Here is a 20,262-nt window from a genome sequence, read left to right as displayed (position 1 = left end):
GTACTTTCTTGGGCACCAAGTTTAGTAGCACTATATAACTTATAAGACTCTGGGTTTCTGGCAATCTATGCAGGTTCCCATTTGTTTCACTGTTTTGCAGTCAGAGCAGATGACATATATGATGTTTACTCTAAAATACCTGGCACTGGATCCGGAAAGTTGTGTAACTGGCTAGAGATATCATTATGGAATCTTGGGGCCAATCATATCCGACAGTTACTGGGACCACATTTCTTCACAGTTAAGAAGAAAGTCCTGAATACACAGCAGTTATCGTCAAACCCCCGAGTTTATAATGGTTAAAATCGCGGCGTCCAAACTGTTCTTGTGCTTGCCAACTGACAAAGAAACGAAGGCACCAAGTAATTTTTCTGGGGAGGTCCAACTTTCCCAATCGAATTTTATCGATTTCACGCCCATGTACAGGTTTAACAAAAAACATCCATCGGAAAAACTCTCAATTATAGTCCACGGTAGAATTAACAGGGTTCCATGGCGGATACAAATCGAAACAGCAGACATTTTGATTCGTTTTGAGTCCAAAATTTCCATCGACCCCATTTTTACTAGTATCGTCTATATCATCGGGAGGTTTGGATCATAAAGTTTTTACTTACGAAAGTAAGCGACTCGATGATTAAGACTAAACCGGAAGCTGCGTATGAGAAACGAAAGTAAAACTATATGCAAACCGAAAGCGGAAACTTTTTTTTTCCGGATTGGTCTCCGCATTATCAACTTTTTATTTTATTGAAAATGCAATAAAATTTGCAATGCGGCACCCTCAAAACGGATGCGCGCGGGCCTGAGAACCGTAATTTCAATTTTATTTAGCCTAATTTGATCATGCAAATAAAAAAAAAAGATATTAAACATTTTTATATCATAGGAAATTATCACAGTATGTTGATTAATAAATGTCCATATTTTGACCAACTTTATGTTTTGGTGCTATTGGAGATTTTATGAATGAGTCTTCACTTAGTTAGATATTGTATACACATGCTGGCATCGATTTGCGCTTCTGGAGGAGCAAAAGTTATCTTTCTTTACTAAGGTGCATCTTCCTACTGAATTACCAGTTATTGGAAATGATGACCAGTCCAAAGCAATGAAAGTCTTTGCATTTTACTCTGGTCTACTACATGTATTAGAATTATGTTTTGTAAAAATACTTATTAAATTCCCTTTTGAAATTTTTTATTTATAATTTTTTTTTTCGAAGAAAGAGGGTGTTAAAAATGGTGTATATATTGTTTTGAGAGGGAGAAGGAAAGAATTTTTATCCTGCAGTAAGCAGTAATGTACTATATAAGCAACGAAATCAGTCAAACTGCAAAATGACGACATTTAAATGAAATGGTGATATTATGATTAAGACCTATTAGAATTCAGGGAGTCCTCATCAAGCTAGTCCATTCAAGCACATGGGTTCCACCGCTGCACACATAGAACCATTTTAACAAGAGCTTGGACTTTGTGTCAAACAGCAATGTGACATAGGCCTGTCTATTTCATTGCCGGCCACTCAGCAACGGCTCTTTGAAATCAACAAGACTTGTCTGGCTTTTGAGCTAAGACTACGCAGTCTGTGTATATTTCACTTAAAAACAGTGTCAGTTTCATCTTGTTTTGATGTAAGAAATAGATAGTTACATTCTACCGAAAGTCCAAGGTTTTATTAAAATGGTTCTACTTGATGTGACTCTACATCATGGTGGGAATGTCCCATAAGGAGGGTAAAACCCAATCTCTTTCTCTCGTTTGCTAGACAATTCTTACCTGGTTACAGCCTTAAAATCTGTTTTATTATAACAAACAGTTTGATTGTCCTACAGTTATTATAATTCAGATTTTGTGACCAAATTAGTCTTAGTGTGTGTGTAAGTGTGTGCATAGGAATAGTTTAAGTGCATGTGTGAGTAATTCTTAAGGTACAATGTCAATCTGTAAAGAGAGATAACTTCTTCTAATGTAAATTACATGTACAATAAAACTTTGTACCATTGTACTGTCAACAATATTCGTCAAGATGGAAGGTTTCGGAAATTCTTTGGTTTTCATTTACTGTCCATTTTTTTTTTTTTGGGGGGGGGGGGGGGGGGGGGAGGAGGTGAATAATAATCATAAAAAAAATTCTAATTGATATTGAAAAATTTTTGCTTCTGTAAAATAGAGGGATGATGCAACTTAACCAGTACGAAATGTATGTTTTAGCAGTTATGAAAAGACTTGTGTTGTAACTGTATTATAGGTATCGGAATAACTTAAAGGAAAGTTTTTGCTATTGTATTATGAGTTTATTGTTGTTCATCTTTGATATAAACAATATCCATTCACTGTAATTATGAAGCTTGTCCAATACCTCAATTTTTTTTACGAATTTCAGACAAAACAACAAAACACCGCAAAGTTTTACTTTAAATCTCTCTCGAAAATTCTAATTGAATGATCAATTAACATCAGTTTTAGAGATATATTTATGTTATTTATTTCTTTAATATATTAAAAGTCATTTTGAGGTTAGTTTGAAACAAATATTGTTCAGTAATATCCTTTCAAGATCAAAAATGTTTAGGATTAGTTTGGAGAATCTTGATATTAATTATCAATTATATCATAAATCATTTTGTTTTGTAACTCGTCATAAAATCTGCATGGCGATGTAGTTTGTCGGATATATCGGACGTATTAGAATTTAAAAACATTGACACTTAGTGTACGATATGCTGCTTCTTTAATACCATTTTATTGGTAAAATCAATCTGATGCCAAGAATCCCCCCCCCCCCATCTTGTCATTTGAATGTATAGAAAGTTATTGAGTGTAATTAGAAAGAGTCCGGTGTTACTACCTTATTGCATGAAGAGGTTTTATATTTACCATAGTAATAACTTTAATACTGACATATACAAATATACTCATTCGATTTTGTCCATATGATATTCACTAATTTTATCCTGTTCTTTATCCATTATATATATTGGAACACTATTCTTTATGTTGTTCATTTCATAGATATCTGAATTTTTTTTTAAAAACCTCAGTTTTGTATTTTGTTGATTTTTATTTTTTTTTCTGCCAGAAATCAGTTGTCATCTTAAAGTGATTGTGGTTTTACATTATTTTTTAGTCAATCAGAAAATTAAAAAGTATTAAAACTGTAAATACAATTTTGTGATTTCTTAAGCTGAGTTAGATTTAAGTATATGAAACAGATATCTCAAATACCATGTGTATTGGATATCTCAAATACCATGCATATTGGATATCTCAAATGCCTTGCACATTGGATCACTAAAAAAATACCATGCAAATAGGATATAAAATTATTTTAAATATCTTTCATAATGGATATTTCAAATACCATGCATATAAGATATCTCAGAGACCTTATATAGTGGATATCTCAGGTGCCATGCAAATTGGATATTTTAAATACCTTGCATATTGACTATCTCAAATGCCCTGAACATTGGATGACTTAAATACCATGCATATAGGATATCTTAAATATCTTGCATAGTGGATATCTCAAATACCATGTATATTAGATATCTCAGATACCCTGTGTAGTGGATATCCCAGACGCCATGCATATTTGATATCTCAAACAAGGTGTATTGGATATCTTAAATACCATGCATATTTGATATCTCAAATGCCATGAGTATTGGATCACTAAAATACCATGCCTATAAGATATCTTAGATATCTTTCATAGTGGATATCACAAATGCCATGCATATTTGATATCACAGATACCCATATAGTGGATATCTAAGATGCCATGCATATTGGATATCTTAAATACCATGCATATTGGATATCTCAAATGCCATGAGTTTTGGATCACTAAAATACCATACATATAGAATATTTTAAATATCTTTCATTGTAGGTATCTCAAATACCATGCATATTAGATATCTCAGCTACTCTATATAGTGGATATCTCAGATGCCATGAATATTAGATATCTCAGATACCCTATATAGTGGAAATCTCAAATACCATGCATATTAGATATCTCAGATACCCTATATAGTGGAAATCTCAAATACAATGCATATTAGATATCTCAGATACCCTATACAGTGGATATCTCAGATGCCATGCATAATAGATATATCTCAAACAATGTATATTGGATATCTTTAAAACCTTGCATATTGAATATCTCAAATGCCCTGAACATTGGATGACTTAAATACCATGCATACAGGATATGTTAAACATCTTTCGTACTGGATATCTCAAATACCATGCATATTTGATATCTCAGATACCCTATATAGTGGATATTTCAGATGCCATGCATATTAGATATCTCAGATACCCTATATAGTGGATATCTCAAATACCATGCATATTAGATATCTCAGATACCCTATATAGTGGATATCTCAGATGCCATGCATATTGGATATCTCAAACAATGCATATTGGATATCTTAAATACCTTGCATATTGAATATCTCAAATGCCATGAATCAAGTTTCATGCATATTGACACAGTATAACTAAATATCACTTTTTATAAATGTCCTTAATCATGAATCTTAGACACCTGTCAGATACTATGCCTATTTTGTAGTATAAATCTTAGACATCTGTCAGATATTATGCCTATTTTTTAGTATAAATCTTAGACATCTGTCAGATACTATGCCTATTTTGTAGTATAAATAAGGTGCAGTGATCCCATGTTAAGGAAAAAAATACCACTGTGAAAAATTACTGATTTTCCTTTATAAACTTGGCAAATGGCAACAATAATATCTGACTTTGCTTCGCAAGGTATGATGAAGTTGTGTGTAATTTAAAAAGTAATTTATGATTCTCTTTGAAATATGTATATCCCATCAATCAAACTTGTTGTGAAAAAAACATAGGAATGATAAACCTTAATTTCCCTTGGAGTAGAAAATTTGTGACTGAACAGGGAATCGAACCTTGTACCTTTGCAGTACGAGAGAGAGAGAGAGAGAGAGAGAGAGAGAGAGAGAGAGAGAGAGAGAGAGAGAGAGAGAGAGAGAGAGAGAGAGAGAGAGAGAGAGAGAGATTGTAAATGACAATACAGACTAGGAGGCACCGACAATGTCCTCATAAAAAATCGGCACTGATTATTGCACCATGGGCCAAGCGGAAAAAACATCTTCAGATTTATCTTAATTTACAAACAAGATAATAATTAGAATTTGAACTTAAAAGTGCATATGTACTAGCAAAGTTGGTAGGCGTTAACACCATTCTATCAAACGCATTAGTACAAAATCCTGTTTACATAAAAAATTATTGTAATCTGTTAAAAGTCAATTACTTGTTTTAAATATTTAAATCTGAAAACCAACAGGTAATAGTATTTAAGGCAAAGACTCATGTAAACCGCACAATATTTTTTTAAAAAGTTAAATGCTAAAACAAACGTTTAAATGTGTAAATAAAACTTGAATTGCCCTGCGCGGTGTCTTTGGATTTGAGTTGTGGGTAAATAGATTTCATTGACTTCACTTGTGGTGATTTATTGGACATCGTAAAAGTCCAGTCTTAGGTATACACTGTGGAGAGGCACCGTAAACTCGAATATCCGCAAATACTTAATAGACAATCTTTGGTGGACGCACTCACTTCGGACAGCAAAGCCTACTGCTGAAGAAAGACAGAAGACAGAAAGAAAGAAAGAGAGAGAGTAAAAAGTCTGAACAAGGAAATGCTAGAAAAAATATAATCAATAATTGCTTTAAAAATACTTCATCGGTTTTTTTCCCGCGTTTATTCTATACTCTTCATTGACAAATCGCTGAGATGGACTCAAAAGAAATTGTTTTCCGAAACTTGAACATAAGTTTGAAGCAAAAACATGTGCTTAAAAACATCAGCGGTGTGGCTAAATCGAAGGAGGTATTGGGAGTGTATGGGCCAAAAGGTAAGAAAAATTTGCAAATTTTGGGGTTAACATGTAGCTTTGGCGATGTCAAAGTGTTCGAACCCCCCCCCCCCCCCCCCCCAAAAAAAAAAAGAAGACAGAATTAGATCATTTCGAAAATAATCAAAATACAGGGTATATCAATGTATAGAGTCATGTGTCTTCTACATTAAGGAAGGAGTCTTTTCTGGTTTTCGACTTGTCAAACGTAAATTTGATTAATTGTTCATTAAATCAAGATGAAAGGAAATTAAAATACTATATTTTTCTTTCTTTTTTACTATCATACAACTTGGCATAGAAAAATGTAATCAATGTTTAGAATGGAACAAGGACTATATTTTTGGCGTAATATTGGCGTAGGAAAATATCACATGTTGCGCAATTCAGAATTGCTGCAGATTATATATATATATAATGAGTCTGTTTTAGCATTTTAAAAACAATAACAATAATGTTGGATTTTTTTTTACTAATGTGAACTAATAATATGATACTTGGGTTTCAGAATATGTTTTTAAAATATGATTTAAGAAATGAAGATAATAATTTTTCTATTGATCGACGTATCAAAGAAAAAATTGACCGGAAAACTTCATCAATGCGCGTAGCGCATTGATGAAAAAGTTTTCCGGTCAATTTTTTCTTTGATACGTCGATCAATAGAAAAATTATTATCTTCATTTCTTATCATTTAATAAAACATTTTCAAATAAAAAAATGTGAAGTGTCATTGATCAAAAATATAAATAATGTAAATGAAGCGGCGCGTATGAATACAAAACAACAACAGCAACAATATTCAAAATGGATTCGCTTTCAGCTGATGCAGAGCTACTGGGCTGAATTTAATGGATTAAACACAAATAGAGAGTTAAAATCTGAACCGGCTGAATTGAAAACGGAAGGAAAATACATGCGATAGCTTGTGATATCATTCACTGTGCAGAAAAACTCGTATTAAAACTAGTTTTCATGTGAGATCGCTGGAATATGCAACTGGACATAACCATCCAAGGAAAAGCGATCGTGGACGAAAATAGCTGATATGTCGACAAAGAATAGTATGTATAAGCGACTTTTGTAAACTTTGTGGTAACTAGATAGCCAGTGATGTACTTAAATGGTATATATCTGCCGCTTGGAATTCACCGAAGGAGTTGATGCATTACTCATAGCTTTTCTTTACGACGCTTATTTTGATGACCGATCATCTACGTGTGTAAATTTAAAAATTATCGTTACCAAATTTGAACAGCAGTGTTACCGTGAAAGTTTATATGCCTATATGTTCGTTATGATATTGAAATCCTTAAAAGGAACAGCCAGCCTCGCTGTAAATGTTGATTGATCTCAAGCAGACGAAATCGTGAGAAGACGCTTAATTTTCTATTTCGTGAATCAAACAAAGTGTTTTGTTTATTTTTTAAGGTTAAACTTTCAAGTTTTTATATTCACAAGTTTGCATTTTGTTTGCTGACAATAAAATAGACACAACTTTACATTTTGTTGACAGTGTTTATCTTGGAAATTCCCTGTCTATAAATAGTGTTAGATCAGAGCAGTTGAGAAAAGTAGATCCGGCGAAAATTTTATTGATGCAGGTATCAAAGAAATTTTTCAACCAATCAGAAGCGCCGATATCTCATCAAACGAATAAATATTAAATGATTTGCCTATCAAATAACACTTTTATAAGCTTTTTAAAGCGCCCATTCTATACATTGATTTTTGTGAAAAAATCACTAAAATCAGATTTTCTCTCTTATGAAACGGTCAATATATTAGCTTTTCTGTCAATTTATATCTTTATATAAAGTCTTCATAATACATAAAAATTAGAAATATTTTATTATTGGAAGCATAAAAAAATAATCAAAATTTCTTCAAAATTTAAGAAAATTAGAGGAAATGCGGGCTAAGCAATATCAGTTTTAGTATAAATATTTATTCCAATTTAGTAGTATAAGCTGATAGACACTCTCATGGTCTATGATTTCATTGAAGATTTGAATCTTCAAATCTTAAACAAATGTCTACAGAACTATAAAGAGCTACACTTATTTTTATCACTCTTTACGTTGAGGAAAAAGGTAGTGACCTTGACCTGACCTTTATCCGAAAGCAAAAAGGTCAAATTTAATTAAACTGATAGAATCATTAAGTAATATGATCCGTTTGACTGTGTCAAAATTTCATGCATTTCTTATTATAAGAAGTATGTTTGATAATGAAAAGACTCCTTCCTTAACTTGTGGTTTTCTAAAACTTTGCGGGAACGCAAATTCGTGGATTTTGTTGTTGAATTGATTCACGAAATTGTTAACACGAAATCAGAAGTATAAGGTAGCAATATAGTTAAGGTAAGGTTTGCGGTTACAGGGAGATAACTCACACATTTTCATTGTGACGTAACACCAACTACCCTTTATTTCAGTTATGACGTCAAAATTTATATGACGTCAAAATTGATTTCAGTTTTCTTTATTTCGCGGGGTTTTTTAGTTTCAATGAAAAAATAAGAGGACACAAGCATTTTATCAATTTCCACGAAAACGAAATCCGCATCATATGGTTTTGAATAGTGTTTTAGAAACATCAGATTACACATATTCTAAGATACGTTTTTCCTGAAATCGGTGGACTTGGAAAGGTTTCAAATAAGATGTTTTCGTTTACATAATAGTAGTCCAAAATTAAGACTTTTGTTGCATTTTATTCTATTTTTAGATAGTTCATCAGAAATTATTAAAAGTGAATCATGATATTAATAGTGATATTATTTTCGAACATTTTAAGCATAAATAACCCCCATAATAGTCACATATAAAATGTACATATTTTCACGAAATTGTTTACATTTCATCAAAATGAAAATTGGAAATCATGAACTTTGACCTTTTGTAGTTATAAAACGGGACGGGCAAAATTCATTTGAATTTCATGAGAAAAAAGACTTTAGTATAGTAAACAAAATGGTATGTAACTTTGGTACAACCTCTAAAAAATGCAATCCGCAAACCTTACCTTAAATGAAGTTGAGAGGAAGGCAACAGCTTACCCATTAAATTTGATTTTAACTTTAAATATGATTTTTTGGGGGGCAATAAACTTTTTTTTATTAGTGTAGAAAAAATCCAAATGATTTAGCTTTTTAATTTGAACATTTTTCTACATCTTTATAAAAAGCTTTCTAAAGGAGGTGAATATAGCCTAAAAATGGCTACGGCCATCTAACCCTCTTAATGCCTATTACAGTTTAAGGGAAACTGTGCCAATTTTGTAACATGAATAAGATTTCATTAAAAAAAAAGATGTTCTATCTTGTCGCAAGTCCATTCACAATTGAACAGATATAGAAACACACACTTCTTAGAAGAAAGAAGATGGGTGAACTGCCCATATCTGGATAGATAAGATACTATAAAATTAAAATATGAACAAAACTCATAATTTCTTTTTAAATTATTAAAAACAATATATATTTATCTTAATATCGATTTATAACCTTTAAATATGTTAAATTTTTAGAATAGGTTGATTTAAACTGGCGTATGCGTGTCAAAACCTCCAAATAGTGTCATTTTTAGAACTTCAATGCCTTTTTTTTATAGAGTGGGTCTGGCCTGCTCCTTATTTTTGTCATAGTCTATATAAGGTTGAAAGGAAATCAAACCGATTTCAATCTACAAAAACGTGGAGAGATGACCCACTATACTTTAAAAATGTCATTTTGTATCCCAACAATTTAACGTTTTAGAGAAATACTACAAGTTCGTAAATTCGTGGTTGAAGTTGCATTTAGCATTTCACAAAAAAGTATGTTGTGACTGAAATGGCTCAGTGGTTAGAGAATCAGACATTTGGTAACATTATAGATCTAGGGTTTTTAGGTTGTGGGTTCGATACCACCAGAACTTAACAAAAAAAAATTTTTCTTATCGTTTGTTAAAATATTCAAAACTGAATATAGTTAGAAATTGTGCTTTTGTAAACTTGTAATATAACATCATCTAGTATATTTGGTTGGAAAAAAAATTAATTTGAAATTATATTTTACGATAAAACCAAATGGGCATTTGCGCTGTTCCCCCATCTTCTTTGAGTAAAGGATTGCATTTTTCAAAAATAGCCTCCTAGATATATACAAGCTACATTGAAACGCAACAAATTCATGCAATAGTTTTGAAATTTAAATTGAAAACTTGTAAATGACTGAATGATGATGGTAATATTCTTTGATTAAAAAAAAATTAAATTCATATTATTTTCTCTTTTGTGTAGGTGCTGGGAAAACCACTCTGGTTGAAACTCTTGCAGGGCAACTCAAACCATACATCGGTGACGTTCTATTGAATGGAACCCCAATCGAGCACGCGCAGACGGAAGTGGTTTTGGTGCAGTCTAATGACCTTCATCTGCCATTGTTGAACGTGTTCGAAACACTTAAGGTAAAAGTATTTTTTAAAGATTTAAAGCATATTTGTTAGGATCTGAAATTCAACGAATGGTTGTTTTATATAGGAGAATAATTTGCACGTGGTTTGAGTTCCAGTCAAAGAGAGTAAGCTCTCTTACGTTCGGTTAATTGCCAATCATACTTCCCCCCCCCTTTTTTTCACTTTTGTATTGTCACTCTCCAATGCATGCAATGTATGTATTATATGTATTATTGTTCAATTGATTCTTCTCCACACTGTAATTTATGCAGTTCAGAGAATAAAGAAATTTTCATTGTCACAGTCCCAAACTCTAACATTCTAAATTAGTGAAAAGAAAAGCGGGTTGTCGTAGTGAATTCCGCGGGCCAAGATAAACAAAGTGTTATCAGGCATTAAGTACATGCATTTCCTGTCACATCATTTTAGATATCTACGCATCCCTTGTTGAATTCCCATTTACGGATAAATAAAGAGACCATTGCACCTCCCAATAAATTCATTTGACATTTGCGTGTCAAACTTCGTGGGGCGTTTGAGTGAAATGACCACTCAAGTGAATTATTTAACGTGAATTCGCTTGAAAAGCTTTCACGTAAAGATAGAGAGAAAATCAAATTCATCTTGACTTTAACACGAATGTCATGTTAATCTACGTCATGTGATAATGATAATCTCATTGAAATATTCACGTGATCGACCCGATTTTAATTTTACGTGATTTTTATTTCACAAGTATTGTGCCTTGCGTGAAATTCACGTGACAAATCAGTCTTGGGGAAACTACTGGAGATAAAAGCAGCAAGTAAATCGTGTAAAATATCAATAGACAGACAGTCTTTAAACATTGTACGTTTGTTGATAGGATTATCAATCCTCTGTACAAACGAATTCAGTATAAGCAAACCTTTGTTAAATAAGGACGATACGCCACGGCCGCCTGTACAGACGGAAAGGATTACGGCCATTTAAGTGCGTCAGTCTCTTCGAAACGTTTGATTTACAGGGCGCGACAAACGCTTGTAAACTTAGAAAGTCAACAGGATTTAGAGACTTCTTGACCAAATGTTGATTAGTGCTTCACGCTTGTTGTGTTCCTCCGCTACCGTGAGAAATCGACCATGCGAGTCTCGGAGATAAGGCGTTAAGTATTCATAAATGTTTACGATGTACATATGTATACGGAAACTTTTCGCTCCGATTTTGTTATCTTTGTAGCGTTTATCATACAAGTCGTTGAAGTCAACAACCCATAAAATGAAAAATGTAAATAAAGACATTTTCTTATCTGTATCAATTAAAATGCCATGGTACAATTATTTTTCACATAGTTTTCTACACAATCGCTCTTTGCAAACTCCGGAAAGAAACGCGTGCAAAAAGGACTAATTACCTCTTTTACGTTAAATAACGAAACTGTTGACAGTTTAATTTTTTTTTAGTGTAACAGAGTGGCCGATAGAGCGACCACAAATTTGCTGCACAGTATGAATATGTAACCGTCTTTTTGATATGATTTTTGAAACCATTAAATTATCAGTAAACATTACATAAATGCAAAAGCACAGAGAGTTGGATTCGACTTAAAACGAATTATACAATACCTACAGTATTGAGGTTTTCCGAAGCTCAAATTCATTCCTCTTACCATAATACCACTGCAATTTACTTGGTTTTTGCATGGGCGAAAAAAGTATATGATTTCGTATGAATGTTTATCCACAATTAACGCTTATATGTGCATTAGGTTCACAGAACAATCGGTTGCTTTGCTACTATATCTCTTACATATCCAATAAAAAAAATCAGTCTCACAACAAATCATTTCTAAGATTTGACCGAAAAAAGAGCGGTCGTTACGTTAAGGAGTCTATTCAATTGCTGTTTGATAATGTTTGATAATGATGTAACTAAGAAATGTCAATCCCGAACATTCAAATAAATCTATCAATTTTTTTAACCAATTTCAAAGCAACAAAAGAGATTTTAAAAAATTCGAGAGCAAACACTTTTATTTTTTCAGTACACGGCGTATCTAAGACTCACTGAAATCTCTCCCAAGGACCTAGAACTTCGAATACGTCATGTGATTGACTTATGTAATCTTCACGCGTACAAAGACCTAAGTAAGTACCACAGAAAATTGATGAAAAAAATATTACCCTGATGAGGACTCAATTATGACGAAATACATGTGCCAATTTAATTTTTTAAAGATCGTTAGTTTTGCCGTAAACGTAAACTCTACGTCATGATTTACTTTACGTTAATATTATACTAAGTAAAATTTTCGAGTTACATGCACCCTTTAGTGAAATAAGACATTAATTTAATCCATTGTAGTGATTTAAATATTTTTTTCCGTAGTAGAGCAAGGTTGCTTTTCAAATATTTTTTCCAGTGGTCCAATTTCTTCCTGTTCCTGCACGAAAAAGGACGAGTCTGGCATGTGAGTTACTTCTAAACCCCTCGGTGCTTATCATTGATGTGAGTAAGACTTTGCATGCCATTATGAACAAGACTCCCGGAATCATTTTCGTCTGACTTAAACTTGAATTTACTTATAACAAATTGCTAGATAAAAAAGATATACCATAATTTTTGTATTATACCGTATTTCCGATAATTCATGATCATATACAAAAGTTGTTTTTTTTAAATAGGACCCGGTTGATCAAATGGACTTCAAGGATGCACTGGACTTTCTTAGATTATTACGTCATTACGCCGAGAAATATGACAAAATTGTGGTGACGTCATTGGCTGCCGCTCCCAGTGCGTTCTACAGCGTCTTTCATAACCACCTCTTCTTGTACAGCGGCCATGTAAGAATGACCATCATCAAATTCTGAAAATAGAAGTAATTCGTCATTTGAAATTAAACCACGATTCGATGACCATTTTGATCAAACTGTTTATGACGAACTTCGGTCAAGTAAAATCTGAATTGGTCGAGATCTCGTTACTTCTTTAGAAGAAAGATAAAACTTTTTTTCATTTTTCTCTTTGATTAGATAGCCTTCTATGGCTCTGCAACGGAGCTTCCGAATTTCCTCAATGATTTATGTCTTCCTACGCCACTGGGATACAACCCCGCGGACTACATGCGTGAGTTTCAGTTGATATATGTATATCATCTCAGTATAAGCCAAAATAAAACAATGGCTTAATCTCAAATAATAATTATGAAATTTTTAACGATTTTTCAATAACCTTTACATAACATTTCATGCGACGCATTAGTTGTTTTTTGCAAGTGTAAACAGTCACACAAAAGAACTGAAACGAAATAGTGAAAGGTTAAAATGCTAAATCCAACTCAGTGAGAAGTTAGTTACATGAAGTCATCGTAAAGTATCTGTGCTAGCAACGATTATGTTATTATGACAATAAATATTATAACAATTCGATCGTCTTTAGTCGAGTTACTGAATGAGAATACCCTGAATGATCGCTCACCAATACAAGAGAAAATCGTACAGGAAATGTACAGGAGAAGGTACATTGATATTAATTTCTAAATTACAACTTTAAATATCAAGATAAGACTGATGTGAATTTTTTAAGATATGATAAAATATTATAAATTTAATTCAAAAAGTATGTGCTTTTTTGCAGTTAAGCAAAATTAATGAAGATGTGTAGCATGTGTTATTATGAGAGAGAGAGAGAGAGAGAGAGAGAGAGAGAGAGAGAGAGAGAGAGAGAGAGAGAGAGAGAGAGAGCACTTCTTGTTCAAGGTTTATTCAACTTCGATTTATATTTTAGACAAGAACCCGGATGGGAGTGCAAGTCTTTTATCAACAAATATCCGATTACCTGCCATCACAAACACAGCTCACCGCCCCCTAGCGGACACCATGCAAAGAAATATGATACGACTGTTCATCTTCATCACGGTAGAACATTTTTTGCAAAAACTTTATTTTTTGATTGTCTGTTTTCCAGATTGGTTTTAAAGGGGTATAATTGCCTCGGTTTTTTTTCCTGTGTGCAATTAATTTGAAGGATTACGCATGGGCATAAACTAGTTTAACTGAATTTGCATCATTATTGATATGCATTGGATATGTATTGGCAATCTCTCACCAGAGGGCGTATTACGCTGCGCTACGCTACAACTATAAGTGGAGCGAAGCAGGAACGATAACTCTGGGTAGAGATTGATGTATTGGTGGATACACTACTTGTATTTTTTAAAAGTATAATTTGTGAATACATTATTAAATGTTTTATCCCCATATATATTTTATCTTGTGAGTTTAGATACATAACCAAGATGACACCCTTTAACTTAAGAAGAGAACATTCAAATTTTGCTGACCATCTTCATTACAACCGTTTATTTAATTATATTCTTGATTTGTTTCTACAGACGAAGTTGAAGTTTTGGTGGAAAACTCCACACTCCACCCTAGCGTGTTTTCAACATCGTTTGGTCATCAATTCAACATCCTGTTGTGCAGAAATTTTCACAATGCTCGACGAAGGATCCTTAATCCAATCAGTCTCATTCAAAACTTCTACATTTTAGCAGTTTGTGTTCTAATATGGTGGAGACCGGAAAGGATAGAAACGGAAGTGATGGACCGGATGGGACTTGTACGTCACTTCCTGTTTGCAATAATTTGAATTTCATGGCGTTATTGGCTTTGTTATCTCTCATCTGGTAGGAATTAAATAACAATGAAATAGCAGTTTAGCAAATCATTCTTTTTTGTTTTGTTTCTTTCTTACATCAGGTCGTTCTTTTTTCAGTTTTTCTTTACCGTCGTGCAGTGGGCTTTCTTCGCATTGTTGGATGCTATTTTGACATGTAATTTTCAAATTTAATTTCAAACTTTGAACATATTACTGCCAAAAATAAACAAATAATATACTATGAGCACGTTTTGTTAAAGAGTACATCCATTTTTTGTCGATTTGAACATATAATAAATACGATCTATCTAATAAATAGGACTGAAATTTCGAATTAAAATTGTTCATACTAGTAGAATGATTAAAAATAAAATTAAAAAACGTTAACATTAATTTAAATTGGACTAAATGTCGATGTTCTTGCAGTTCCCAAGGAAATCAAGGTCATTAACCATGAGCGGAAGTTTCGCCATTATCGTCTGTCTGCTTTCTGTCTGTCCAAGTTTCTGAGTGAGATTCCGCTGGCCATCATACAGCCCTGCGTATATGTGTCGGTCATCTACTGGGTCGCCAATCTCAATGGCGTCTACGCCTTCCTAGCCTCGACTGGGGTCCTCATTGTAGACGTGTTGGCGGCGCAGGTTTGTAATCCTTCATCGTAGGTTTGTAATCCTTCATCGTAGGTTTGTAATCCTTCATCGTAGGTTGTAATCCTTCATTGTAGGTTTGTAATCCTTCACCATCAACACGGTTTCCATTTAGTGAATAATTAAAAATGAGTTCAAAAAGCTTTCAAAAATTTTTATTATAAAAGAAGTATTCGTAAAATAGAAAAATAAACCTTTTTATGAATTATTTCTTTCGACTGCTTTGACAGAGTATTGGAGTATTCATTGGGTCGGCCCTTCAACCTCCTTGGACAGTAATGATTGTCTCCCTTGGATTGCTCTCTATGATGTTATGGGGTAGGATAGGTTGATCCTTTAATTTAATTTCTTTTCGTTGACTATTGTAAAGCAGCAATAGAACGATGCAAAATTGCCAAATTTATTCAACATACTTAGTACTGATTGAAATTAAAAGAATTCGCATTGCCGAGTTGCTTTTTTGAAGACATTTAGACAAAATGAAGTTTGTTATCTACATATTGTTTGTATATAGGTGGCGCTTTTAATACTCCTCCATCTTGGTTGAGTTGGGGAAAATATGCGTCGTTTTTCTTTTACGGACTACAAGCTTTAATTGCTCTTGAATTCAAGGACGCTCCACCAATCAAGTAAGTACCCGCCACTTATACATGTACATGTACACAAATCAAGTTAGTACCCGATACTAGTATTTGTACACAAGTCAAGTTAGTACCCGATACTAGTACATGTACACAAATCAAGTACGTACCCGATACTAGTACATGTACACAAATCAAGTAAGTACCCGATACTAGTACATGTACACAAGTCAAGTTAGTACCCGATACTAGTACATGTACACAAATCAAGTAAGTACCCGATACTAGTACAAATTTTGATCAGGTTTATTGCCTACAACTACATATTGCAAGTAATTAATTTATTTTAGTTCATGGTTTCAAAACAGTTTATTGACCCCCTCAACTTCAAAATTCGTGCAGGATTTTAGATGATATATGAATGATTGTACATGTAGAAAAATTATTTTGATACAATAATCATATGTGTATTTTTAAATAAATGAAACCTTAGTTATAACATTATTGGCCTTTACTATGATATACATTTTCTATGCTCTGTGCAAGGTAATTTCAGAATTTCTTTCTAATTGTATCAATTTATAGTTGATTTAGTAAATTCGCTTTTAGAAAACAAAATTCTCTTTAATATTGATGCACAACAAATGATGATAAAACCACAAAATATAAGCATTTTCTACTGTGTTTCAATACAGATGTTCACCAAACAGCACACTTCCGGTTTGCAATATGGTTAACCCAAACACCAACCGGACCGTGCAGGAATTTGATTCTGACGTCATTCTAATGGTGCAAAAAATCACGTGGCCAGTTTGGCAATACGTCACTGTGTTGCTGGTTATATTGGTGGTCACACGAATTCTCTGGTACATCGTGATGAGAAGGCAGAAACTGCACTGGCACTTATGAGAGAGAGAGAGAGAGAGAGAGAGAGAGAGAGAGAGAGAGAGAGAGAGAGAGAGAGAGAGAGAGAGAGATTTCACACTGTACTGTGTATATTAGATGTCCCTTTTGTTACTTTATTTAGACATTAAATCTACTTAAAAATGGAATGTAAAAGAAATCAATTCTGTGTTGCTTTATATAGTATGACTCTTATCTTCAATGCGGAAATAGGTGAATTTATTATATCTTGTTTCACACGGAAGATTTTGTCGGAAATAAAGTCTACTTTTACAGCACCTTCACCCCCACACAATGAACTTATAGACTTCTTATTAGGTAAATGCATTCATTTATAATGCACTCCCTTGCCTTTTATCAAGTTTAGAAATAAGGTCAGAGTTTTCGAATCATATATAAAGACCCAAATCAAAATTAAGTTAACAGACTGCACAATTGTCCATTTTGAAAAGTGTTTAGGTTATTTCTCAGCAAAATATCATGATGGCCGTTACTGGAACCTTGCTGTGCATGATGTCAGCAGTATTCGCAACAGGTCTTTTGATGCTGTGTGATTCTGCCGTGGTTAAAACTCGATCACCTTTATACCATCCACCCAGTACAACTCTGCTAACTGGAACACTTTATTATTTTGGCACCTATCCTACCATGCCAACTCGACAAAACTACTGTATTCGCGACGGGAAGAGGTACTCGGTGGGATAATCTATTCATACCAACCCTTGTGCTTACTGTTTCTGTACAGTAGGAGGATATATTTCCTGTCGGAACTATGATTGCAATATGCAGTACCCTTGGTGTGATGACTACTATTTTGAGAACCCAGACGACTGTTGTGTGAGATGTCCAATAGGTAAGTCAGGCAAAGATCCAGAGATGGAGGAGTCAGGGGTTTCCTTTTGAAGATGTTAACTTAGTAGTTCCAGGATCTATGAGTTAATACTTTAACTCTGAAACTTTAGGACCAAATTTGATTTGGTATATAATATTATACATAATTTCTTACAGCCAAATAGTATATGACAAGGTTTTAGAAAATGACCGACTTTTGCATATCATCGCCAAGCATCTGAATAATTTAATGGCATGACCCATTTCTCCATCCAATGACCATTCGCTAAATACTATATTAAGTGATGTTTTCAATCATTAAGAATTACTCTCAACTTCACAGCAACGTCAAATTTTCGATTGACAGCTTAGAGAGCCGTAAACAAAAGCGAGATATATTTGATTGGCGCAGAACATTTGATTAACCAATGAAAAAGTGGGTTACGTTCTAAGTAAGTTAGATCATATTTATATAAGAAAAATTTCAGCGATTAAGAAGGGGATTGGTCGTTTTGTTCCTTCCACCTTCCTAATCGCTCAAGGTTTACTATGATCTAACTATTATTACAAAAAGTGATGCTTTTAATTGTTAAAAAAATTGCGAAGACGGAAACTTTTCAATGGACGACTTTTATTATTAAAACAAGAACAAAAGAGAGAAATAATATGATTGGCGCAAAACTATGGCTTAATATATGAAGAATTCGGTTTTGTCCTGTGGGTTATATCACTTTGCTTCCTAAATTCTTCTTTAATTTCTAAAATTTTACTTAATAAGAATCAGATCTTACCATTTTTCAAGGCAAGGTGTATTGAAATTGACTTCACTGAAAGCGTAAAGTTATAAGCGTGTTTTCTGTAGCATTTTATTATTCGGGTTTCGCTGAATTATCATTTTATCATTTTTGTTTTTAAAAACTCAGGCTACAACTGTACAGCCCCAGATGGGGAGTTCGTGCAATACAAAGAACTATACTATTTGAACAACGAAGAGGTGTGTCATTGCCTGGGCAGGAAACCAAATGAAACCGCTGTGTGTAAACCAGTCAATCCTTCTACAAAACATGCTCCAATTATTGGATGACAACTATAATATTTTTGAATAAAATTAATTATTATATTAAAGCGAGTTATTATACATGTATGATAATGCAATCACTCACTACTGTCTTAAATTGTCAAAAAGGTGTAGTAATGTACGCTAAAGGAATATTTATTTTTTCAGATATAAATAACATATCTGAACATGTTTTGAAATGTATCTTGGGTGAAAAATTAAGCCATCTTGCAAGCAAAATAATGTAACAATGATGGTTGGTAGTAACTTACTTGTTAATTTATAAAGTATTGGAGTTTCAAACGATTCCTAATTGCATGTCATTCTTACTAATGATTCGCTCTACTTTTTTTGAAGTTAAATTAATGTTTGTTAAATAAAATATCTAAATATTTCTAAGAAATGTCATATGTAAAATCATTTTCTACATTGGCACTAAGGAAAATGAACGCTAGTTAAATGAAAATATTCATCTATAGGATATAATAGTTCGGCGAACCGTACGCGCATAATTTACGCGCATGTAACAATTAGTTGTGTTACCCGTTGCCAAGTGTGTTGCTAACGCTGAGGGTAAAAGGATTATCAGCTGCGTGTAAACCAATCAGATATCAATATTTGACATGAAAGTATGATAATATATAATATATAAATTATATTTCGTTTCTATACTCTCATGATATTGATGTCGCATGCTGCTTATTCAAGCGTAAAAGTTTATCAGCAAAATGCAATACTATAATATGATGCGCTATGTTAAAAAAATTGATGTTTATGCAGCTTGAAGTAGATTTTATTATTTGCAACAAGAAGTATGAGAAAATCAAAACCTCATTTTTTAAAACCACTTCTGAGCAGTTTTGTTTTGTTTACAAGATTATTAAAAGAGCTGGATGGCCGTGGCCATTTTTAGATCAAAAAAGGATAAACTTTGAGTAGAGCTTTATGGAAAAAAGATTTTACAGCTTTGAAAAAAATTTGATTTTTTTGTACTAAAAATAGATTATTCATGTAGCTTTAACGAGGACGAAAACAGATCGAGTACGCACGCTTTCGCACAGCGTTTCATTTGTATTGTGACGTCATCTTTTCGCTTGGTTGACGCCATGGCGTGATAGTTTCAACTGCAGATATTCAGCATAATTTGTTGAAAATAGCTCGTTTGATGCGTAAAATTGATATTATATTGTGGAATAAACATAAATGTCTCGAAGTATAAGCTTTATTTGAGCTC

At 33.2% G+C, this 20,262-nt stretch overlaps 1 protein-coding gene across 1 annotated transcript; it reads left to right on the top strand.

Moving 5' to 3' along the window:
• The first annotated feature begins 5,328 nt into the window (after positions 1-5,328).
• On the top strand, positions 5,329-19,580 carry LOC105347496 (uncharacterized). Its single transcript, XM_066073185.1, has 15 exons — positions 5,329-5,929; positions 10,214-10,380; positions 12,392-12,494; positions 12,770-12,855; positions 13,032-13,193; positions 13,383-13,476; positions 13,789-13,867; positions 14,137-14,267; positions 14,744-14,970; positions 15,127-15,184; positions 15,436-15,650; positions 15,887-15,974; positions 16,171-16,285; positions 16,933-17,993; positions 18,895-19,580. The coding sequence occupies exons 1-14, from the start codon at positions 5,809-5,811 to the stop codon at positions 17,144-17,146; spliced, it is 1,860 nt and encodes a 619-aa protein (XP_065929257.1). The 5' UTR covers positions 5,329-5,808; the 3' UTR covers positions 17,147-17,993; positions 18,895-19,580.
• Positions 19,581-20,262: the final 682 nt, after the last annotated feature.

This window comes from Magallana gigas, chromosome 10 (assembly GCF_963853765.1).
Source record: "Magallana gigas chromosome 10, xbMagGiga1.1, whole genome shotgun sequence".
Taxonomy (NCBI): domain Eukaryota; kingdom Metazoa; phylum Mollusca; class Bivalvia; order Ostreida; family Ostreidae; genus Magallana; species Magallana gigas.
Note: the sequence above shows the minus strand (reverse complement) of the source record. Positions and strands in the feature narration are given on the sequence as shown.

What these genes read in the sequence shown, in the direction of transcription:
- LOC105347496 (XM_066073185.1), top strand. Translation starts at nt 5,809, where the DNA reads ATGGACTCAAAAGAAATTGTTTTCCGAAACTTGAACATAAGTTTGAAG. An exon ending in GTTGGATGCTATTTTGACAT is followed by an intron (nt 15,185 to 15,435) that starts GTAATTTTCAAA and finishes ATGTTCTTGCAG; the next exon opens with TTCCCAAGGAAATCAAGGTC. An exon ending in TAGACGTGTTGGCGGCGCAG is followed by an intron (nt 15,651 to 15,886) that starts GTTTGTAATCCT and finishes CTGCTTTGACAG; the next exon opens with AGTATTGGAGTATTCATTGG.